The sequence below is a fragment of the Panicum hallii genome, chromosome 6 (assembly GCF_002211085.1).
Source record: "Panicum hallii strain FIL2 chromosome 6, PHallii_v3.1, whole genome shotgun sequence".
NCBI classification, from domain to species: domain Eukaryota; kingdom Viridiplantae; phylum Streptophyta; class Magnoliopsida; order Poales; family Poaceae; genus Panicum; species Panicum hallii.
In genome coordinates, this window is record NC_038047.1 from 41,383,086 (window position 1) to 41,392,010 (window position 8,925).

Consider the following 8,925-nt stretch of genomic DNA (forward strand, 5'->3'; position numbering starts at 1 on the left):
TTCAGCACAAGTGGGATTTTGCACAGAATGGAGCAACTTTTGCCAAGAAAGTTTGAAGTAACTCTAGAGCTGCCGTATAACCGATAGCGCATAACAGATTGCATGCAAAAAATTGCCTCAGGATACAAGAAGCTATTTCCAAAAATCTCCACAGATGAGAGCAGCAATAGCTGATTGGTAGGTGAGCTACTGGTAAAACTATTCTCTGATCTCTAGTTAGATAATTCTGCCTTGTAGTTAGGCTTTGAAAAATGTAAGTGATGTGACATCTTCAGAGTTGTTAATCTTGCAGCAGTACACTGTTTAATTTTGAACGTGAAACTTCAAGAGTGCCTTATTAGAAGCATAAATAGGTTACATTATCAGGTTATCAGCAGTAGCAGTAACTAACGACCTGCTTCAGCACCAATTACAATACTACAGTGAGAGAATTCCCGGATTCCACAAGCATCAAGCCTGTTTGTTCTGTTGCTTTACTAGTTGGCACCTGAAAATAGGCCTACCACGTAGACGTAGTAATTCGTGGGCGTGGAATCTGTTTTGAGACAGGTCCATCAACATGAAGTCAGTCTTGATTCTTGATTTCAGACACATCAATGTACAGCTCTTTCATTTCAATGTCAACCACCAGCAGGTATGGACGGAACCACTCTTCACTCAGAAGGACTTGCAGCATAAACCCCACCACCACTTCCTGCTGGATGGGTCATGAACTTTGTTCGAGATCTGAAACAAATTCGTGGGCAAAGCACCATTGAACCTGTTGTTTGCGATATCGGTGATATGCAGATCCTGGAAATACTCCAAGCTCGAGTTCTTTTCAAGACTTGGCAATGAACCATAGAATTGGTTTGACCTCAAGACTGTGAAGGTGAGGTAGCTCTCCTACCCAAACCCAAGATAGAAAAGAATCTGTAATAAGATTTCCACCAACATCCAGGAATATTAGTTCTTGGCAGCGACCTCGGCAGATGCCATGTGATCTGATTTCTATTCAAATCGATCAAGTGCAAAGAACACCCCTCCTCAACATTGTCAGGCCATGCTCCAGTAAGCTGATTTCCCCTCAATCTTAGGACATCCAAGCTTTTGCAATTCAGAAGATATGACGGAACTGCACTACTAAAACTGCTATTAGACAAGTCGATGATCCTAAGACTGCAGATTGTGAAAGACCGGAGCAAGTTTCAACGCTCTCGGCCATCCCTTCTAACTTCTACCTGGCGATGTAGACCCAGCGATTGCGATACAGACACGACCATCTGAAGTCATCTCTTCGGCCCCATCTGTTAAACTTTGTGATCACAACATCCTGCTGACACCGTGGTTGAGACGGCATCATTGGCGTTCAATCCTCGGGTCAGTTTACTAATTCATAGTCATAGGATCATAGCTAGGAGGAGTAAACGAGTAGTCTATTGGCCAATTGCCAGTCATCTTTGTAGCTCAAGAGAGAGAGAGAGAGAGAGAGAGAGAGAGAGAGAGAGGCTGACGGCAATTACAACAGCATCGTGCTCGAAAAACTAGGCAAGAATTCTTTTCAAGCCTGTCGCTTTTTCCTTATGAAATACTAATGTACTATTGAGCTACCGCGACCGCCAAAATTTCACTATGATTGGGTAAGTTTGACCCACTACGACTGGGTTTTAAGGTACTGGATTTTCTGTGCCTGCCCCCTGCTTTTCGTCTAAGAAATTACACTGATTTGTGGCAGGTGAACGAAGTCACAAGAAGGACCAGTCATCTCTTCGGCCCCATCTGTCCAACCTATTGCCCTTGCCTGAGGTAACCATGCTACCTCATGTTTGAATTTTATTTGTGAAGCTGTAACATTTGCAAGACAAAAGTACCTTGAACATGACTTCTCGCTGGTCAATACATCATGAAAGTTCAGACAAAACAATATACCCTCATATACAAAGGAAAATGATTTGTAACCTTCTATAAATTACTTTGCAGTAAGCTCAGCATGTGTTTGTGACATGGTATAACCTGATCTAACTATATTTCTCACCATATTACCATGACTTTCTTGGCAAAGGTAGACACCACAACCATTTGATAAGGGCAGTTCACCACATCTTTGCAACTCGCAAGTGTTGTCCACAGGACCAGTACTGCGCTTCTTGGTCACCGGAACACTGACATGCTCAGCATCCTTTTTTTTATAATATTTGCAGGCACAAGGAAATTCAGATTGATATAGTTGATCTGTGGATTTTGGCATAGATATCATTGCATTACACAATTGATTAACAGACATCTAATGAACTACATTGACAAATCATGCTGCAAATGTCTTGTAGATCTATGCAGTGGAAAGGCCTGCAACAGACACATCATGAAAACACACGCAGGGGCACACGCCAAACACTACTTGACAGTTTGATACTATCTGAACCACAGCTGTGCTGAGTATCATGGTGGTCAATGGCATTCAACTTGGATATTACCTACCGATGCTATGTAATCAACCTAGATTAGCTTTCTTATTGTTTTTGCGTTAAGCATTATGTCTTAGTGATCTGTTTTCGATCCATGATGGTTATGGCTACTCTACAAGATCAAAATCCTAAAAATGATGGCATTACACTGGATGCTTCTATAGAAACATTGAATTAGCAAGACATCAAAAGACAGATTTTATCACCCAGTAAAAACACTCAAATACCAAAATAAATGAACTGATCCCATTAAATTTCACTAACAGTAAAAAAGGACTAGTCCCAATCACAATGGCAGAAATTGTCATTCTTTTGGCAATTTCTATAAATAAGGAGATCTACTATGAGAATACATGCAAGGGGGACAACCCTAGCATTTGAGCTAAACCTTGAATGGTTTGACCTGTCATTTTCTTTCACTCTCCTGTTATGCCCTTTGTGTTGTGCTTGGTGTGTTCCTACTTGTGCATGTGGCCATATCCTGCAAATTTGAATCTTAATGCATTTCCTGCTCCATCAACTAAAGCACATATATGCCTGATGCAGCAGCCAACAAATTCATGCTATTGCTGCCCCCCCACCCCCCTCCTCTCCCAGATTACCAACCTTAATATATAGGCTGGCATTTGTTTCGCTTTTCTTTATGATCTCGTATGTTACATGCTTAAGTGCTGGGTACAAATAAGTCTATCAACCTTTGAGGTATCTATGGACCTCTGTATGCGTATGGAGCTACACGAGTGTACCAATTACTTGAAATTACATTATAACTATATTTACAATCTTCAGATTGATCTACTCCATTTTTTCAGCCATATACACAGCAAATATAACACACACCATCATTTCAATTTGAATAATAGTACCCAAACAGAAGCCATCCAACACATAGATTATCTAAGATCAAAACAAGATAACAACAGTGATCACACGAGAAAAGCAACACGAGTTTTCTAGTAACATAATGTCGGATCACGATACGAGTCCTCCGAATCACACAAAGGTCACATGTAGTAAATTATTTAGCCAGCCTTATAATCCCTTACCAGCAAAGCAAACATCTCTGGTGCTCACCCTGCGAACCCCTCGTCCTCTTCGTCGTCGGTGACCTCGATTTCCACATAAGCGTACCCGTACTCAGCGTATTGCTTGAGGATGTTGTCGCGTTCTTCACGATCAGCAGTTTGTTTAGCGATAAGGCTTTCTTGCATCTCGATGAATCGCGGATCCAAACTAGGGAGGGGTTGATAGTGGCTGTAAGCATTCAACCTGTGAATGCAGAGGCCGGAACTATCCTTAATCTAAAAAGGGAGGGGTTGATAGGGCGGGCGAAGGGGGAGGGGTTTCCGCGAGGAAGCCTTTCCCAACCGTAGCACCTTCTTCCTCCTCTTCCCGGCCCCCGCCTTGGACTCGCCGCCCTCCACCTGCCCGATCGATAACCGAAAGCCGAAGGGCACGGGGGTCGGCAGCACCTCCTTCACCATCTTCTGCTTCGATCCGGCGTCCACCTTCATCTTCTGCTTCGATCCGGCGCGCGCCTTCTCCTCGTCGAGCTTGAGATTCTTCTCCGCCTTCTTTGATCCGGCATACGCCTTCATGTCACGGAACCAGCCAAGCTCTAGATCTGATTTGGGAGGTGGTGGCGGCGGCGGCTATAGCCTTCCCTTGAAACGAGGAATGCTCCCCGAGAATGCTAGGTTCTATGGGCCGCGACTCCAGTAAATGTTCCCTGAGAATGCTTGATCTCGCCTGCTGCAGTAAGCTGTCTCGTAACTTCGACTCTCTGAGCCACCATTGTTTCAAGGCCTGCGGTGGCTTGGCGTCGGGAAGAATGTGGTTCAACGTCGCGGTTTGCAGAGCTTCTGGAGTGGAAGCCAGGATTGACACTCTCTGGCAACGCGTGCGACATGGGCTGCAGGAACAAATGCCATCCTGATATTCTTTTCCGTCAGTAGATGTGCTGCTGTTGCCGTTCGAGTCAATGTTGTAATGTTCTATCCATTCTTTAACAAAACTAACCTAGCGTTAGCAAATTACAAAACCATCCCGATACTTGTTTTCTTCAGTAGATGTAGTGTCATTGCTTGCAACGAGAAACCATTCATTATGTACTCGCTAAGTTTCGTTTGTGTGATTGTTTACAATGAAGAACAATTCATTGCGTACTTGCTAAGGTTTATTGGACAATTCTGGGTCGTGTCATTTTACAATTTCCCCCCTTATGAACAATAATTCAAGTTGTTTTTTGAAACAAACAATAATTCAAGTTGTCACCAGCGGCTGGATGTAACATCTAGTCTTCAAAATGTCACAAGATCACTGAGATCCTACAGGTAAGTTTATAAGATGAAGACCCATTCACTAAGCTAAGTTTTATCGGAAAATTCTGGTTTTTGTTTTGCCCCCTTATGCACTATAATTTAGGTTGTTAACAGTAGCGGCTTGCCAATTAGGCAATTACAACAAATCTTCCTTAAGCCTTGTATCATAGGAACACATCACATCACAACAAATCACATCAAGCCGCGCTCTGCAGTGCTCATCTATCATAGGAACACATCAAACTGTTCTGACACAACAACAGGCTAACAGCACGGCAAGATATGGTTTCGAATTTTGCTAAGCATAGTGAAATCGCAAACCAGCATCAATATCCATTAGCGAGCCAAATAGAATAACTACGGAGAGGATGAGCTTTACAGACCAACATCAGCACAAGTGGGATTTGGCACAGAATCGAGCAAATCATCATTTTTGCCAATAAAGTTTTAAGTAACTCTAGAACTGCCGTATAACCGATAGCACATAACAGATTGCATGCAAAAAAAAAAATGCCTCGGGATACAAGAAGCTATTTCCAAAAATCTCCACAGATGAGAGCAGCAGTAGCTGATTGGCAGGTGAGCTACATGAAAGCACCTCGCCCTCCTCTCCTGGTTGCAGGTCTCTCATAGCTTGTGTTGATCTTCTCAACTAACTCGTTCATTGTGCTGCAAATTAAAAAAAATGACAACATGAGTGAAAGTTCAAGCGAAGAATGGTCTAGGGTATAGAAGAATTTATGTATTAACAAAAACAAACTTAATCTGGCAAAGAAGTGACAGCATACCTTGAACAGTTAGTGAACATAGCAAGGTAAGTCATGAGGAGAGTGTCGTTATATTCCTGGAAAGAATGAATTATATCATCATAATTGCACATGCAGTGTTAGTTATTGTGATGAAAACATATAAAAAATTAAATATAACCGATTTTTGCTGGAAAGGATTAGCTATTCTAAATAACGGTATTCATGAGGAAATGTCTTTAATATAGAAAGAGAAAGGACCTTTGTGTAAGATGAGTACCAATAAACTTAGCATACCATTAAGAAGTCATCTTGGAATTTCTGTGACTCCATAGCTGGTAGCCTTCTTACGAGGCTTGAGACTTGCCTAAGCAGCGAATTATCCACTGGAATATCACCTGCAGCCGAAGAAAAGGATTAAAGTTTCAACAGGGCCATTAATAAATTTGGGCAATTAAACTTCTGAAGGATAGGTTTAAAGACGAAAGGAAACATGAGAAAGACTAAAACATTATTTCAGTGGTGAAAGGTAAAGCACCATTGAACTTCATATATGTACAGACCTTTTTGCATGGCAACAAGATACTGATGGATAACACGGACCCTGCTATTGAGCATCTTGATGGCACTGTGTATTCCTGTAAGATGAGCAGCCACTGCAGAAAGCATCCATCAGTATAATTCTGTCCAGAAATATTACCTTGGGCAGTATGACTCAAAGGTTAAAATAACACTAGACCAAGGGGAGGAGGACATCCCCTGGGCTGTCTTAAGACATGGGCTTAAAAGAAGAATCATTACACTGAGTTGCTGCTGAGCCGCCATCAGATGGTTTGAGATGGGCCACATGGTCTACAGATATCCTCTCAGCCTCCACAGTCTTTGATCAAGCATACTAGTAATGTTAAAAAAGAACATTTATAGCTAAACAAACACAAGGGGAGAGCTCAAACACACCTCAATTGTATAGTTTGATCTGACAAAGATGAGCTGAGGACTCCCATCGATGACATGCAACTCTTAAAATTACAGAAAATAAAGAGGGATTAGCAGCCAAATAGACAAAAAAAGGGGCAGCGAGACAAGAGCTTTGTACATTGAAAAGATTCTAAGTCATTTTAAGTATATAGTGAGAAGAGTTGAACGGCTATCCATGTTATACCAGTACGGTAGTACCTAATACTAATGTAGCTAAATATTGGCACATGGGGAAGGAACTTTAGGATAACTGGATAGAAAATAAATAAATGAACATTTTTACAAAAAAAAGGAAAAAGCAATGTGCCATAATGACAAGGCAGAAAGAAGATTTAATTTATATTTACATCTACATCTCAATTCATAAATATGCTTTGCGGCTCTAAACTACGAAGTTAAAGAGCAATACTAGGATGCCAGAGTGACTTCGTGATATAAGATGCTCAGATTCGGAGTTACATGTGGGCATAACTGATGTGAACCAAGAATCAAGCGCCAGTAGTCAATGCAGCACATATAAAATCCTTGCATAAACGGATTTATGGTCCAAAGATCAGGAGAAGCAAGTTGCAATACATTCAATGGTTCCACACTTTCGATTATATTAGCTTACCACTCTCATAGATAGTCACAGGGAGATCCTTCTGGGAAAGGTTGATTGCAGGATTTAATAGTAGATAAACAGGGCTTTCGTTAACGTCCATCAACTGGATAATAATACATGTAAAAGAAGGTTATGCAGAGGCAACTGAATATATACAAAACAGATCAAATGAATATCTATGCTGACAAGCAATTCCTCAACTATCCTCAAGTCAAAACCAATATCCCCCATTTCATTCAGTCATACAAACTCAGGTCATGTTTTATAGCAGTAAGTAATATATATTTTTGCTGCCACTAGATAAGCAATACATAATTTTTTTTCATAAGTGGGAAACCTAGGATTAAGGAAATTCTCAAATATCCAAGCTACTGGTAGAACTATTCTCTGATTTCTAGTTAGATAATTCTGCCTTGTAGTTAGGCTTTGAAGAATGTAAGTGATGTGACATGTTCAGTTGTTAATCTTGCAGCAGTATTCAAGAGCGCCTTATTAGAAGCATAAATAGGTTACAGTATTAGGTTACAGCTGTAATAGTTACTAACCATCTGCTTCAGCACCAATTATAATACTACAGTGAGAGAATTCCCAGATTCCACATGCATCAAGCCAGTTTGTTGTCTTGTTTTAGTAGGCACCTGAAAATAGGCCTACCATGTACTAATAAAAATTCCTAGGTGCTATTTGCCATTAGCAGCAATAAGTACACTAAGAGTAAATTACATCTGAAACCCACATTTTCTTCATAACACGAGCAAACACTAATGCCAAAGCTCAATGTCGCAGTTTCTCAGATTAAGCACTTGAATAAAAGGTTCTAAAAACTCACGGCTTTGTGGATTTGCATGTCAGTGTCCTGCACATCGCTTCCAGTGGAGTACCAGCCCAGAACATAGAAATCGGGGAACACCTTCTTATCTGCACAGCCACAATCGTAACAAGAACTCATCAAACCACCCAGAAAACCCTATCATTCCCTAGAATTCCGAGCGTCATCAAACCCTAGAAAATCCCAAGATACAAGTAGGAGCTTACAGAGCTCCTGCTTCTTCTCGAGGAAGGCACGGTCGAGGGTGCCCGTGACGGGGTCGAGCACGAGCTCGAAGCTGTTGAAGATCTCCACCGTCCGCCCGCGCTGCACCCCGATCACGCACCCGAACACCCTCGGGGGCTGCCCCGCCGCCGCCCCGGACGAGGAGGAGCTGTCCCCGGAGCAGGCAGCCTGGGCCTTGACGCGGGTGTGGTGGTCCGAGACGTTCACGATGACGAGGGGGTGGAGCTTGAAGGTGAGGCCGCTGCTGGAGGAGGCGGCGGCGGACGCGGCCGCGGGGGCGGGCGCCTGGCCGGCGGCCGTCGCGGGGTCGGAGGGCGCCGACATCGTCGGAGCCGGGGGAGAGGGAGCGGAGGCGTGACCTAGGTTGCGCCGGCGTGGATTGCGACGGCGACGGGCAGGATGCGAGGTGGGGTTGGGGGGTTTAGCGCTGTGGGCGTCGTGGCTTTTGGCGTGCTCAGGTTTCGGGCTTTCGTGCAATCGTGCGTGAGAGGCCGAGCCGGGTTTCGTCTCGTCTTGGGCTGGAGAGGTTATTTGGGCTTTGTGAGCTGGGCTGAACGCAACTACGCGTTCTGGCCCGTCCGATGAGCTCAGAGATGGAGACGAAGCCTATGAGGAGGGGCTGGTGCCAATAGCACATCTGAATTTTATTTTATCTATTTCATCTTAATTTGATGGTTAATGATTTCTTTTAAACACTTGATGTTCAGGGATTATCTGAAAACTTTCTAAATTCATGTGAAAATCATGGCAACTCTTGCTCACTGGAAAGGAAATTTCG

The 8,925-nt window shown here is 43.0% G+C and overlaps 1 protein-coding gene across 1 annotated transcript; it reads right to left on the reverse strand.

Moving 5' to 3' along the window:
* Positions 1 to 5,046: 5,046 nt before the first annotated feature.
* Positions 5,047 to 8,595, reverse strand: LOC112897007 (COP9 signalosome complex subunit 6a). The gene is made up of 9 exons (XM_025965168.1): positions 8,129 to 8,595; positions 7,923 to 8,011; positions 7,103 to 7,196; positions 6,469 to 6,530; positions 6,313 to 6,391; positions 6,075 to 6,167; positions 5,809 to 5,909; positions 5,554 to 5,609; positions 5,047 to 5,434 (listed from the first exon to the last, which is right to left on the reverse strand). The coding sequence occupies exons 1-9, from the start codon at positions 8,469 to 8,471 to the stop codon at positions 5,350 to 5,352; spliced, it is 1,002 nt and encodes a 333-aa protein (XP_025820953.1). The 5' UTR covers positions 8,472 to 8,595; the 3' UTR covers positions 5,047 to 5,349.
* Positions 8,596 to 8,925: the final 330 nt, after the last annotated feature.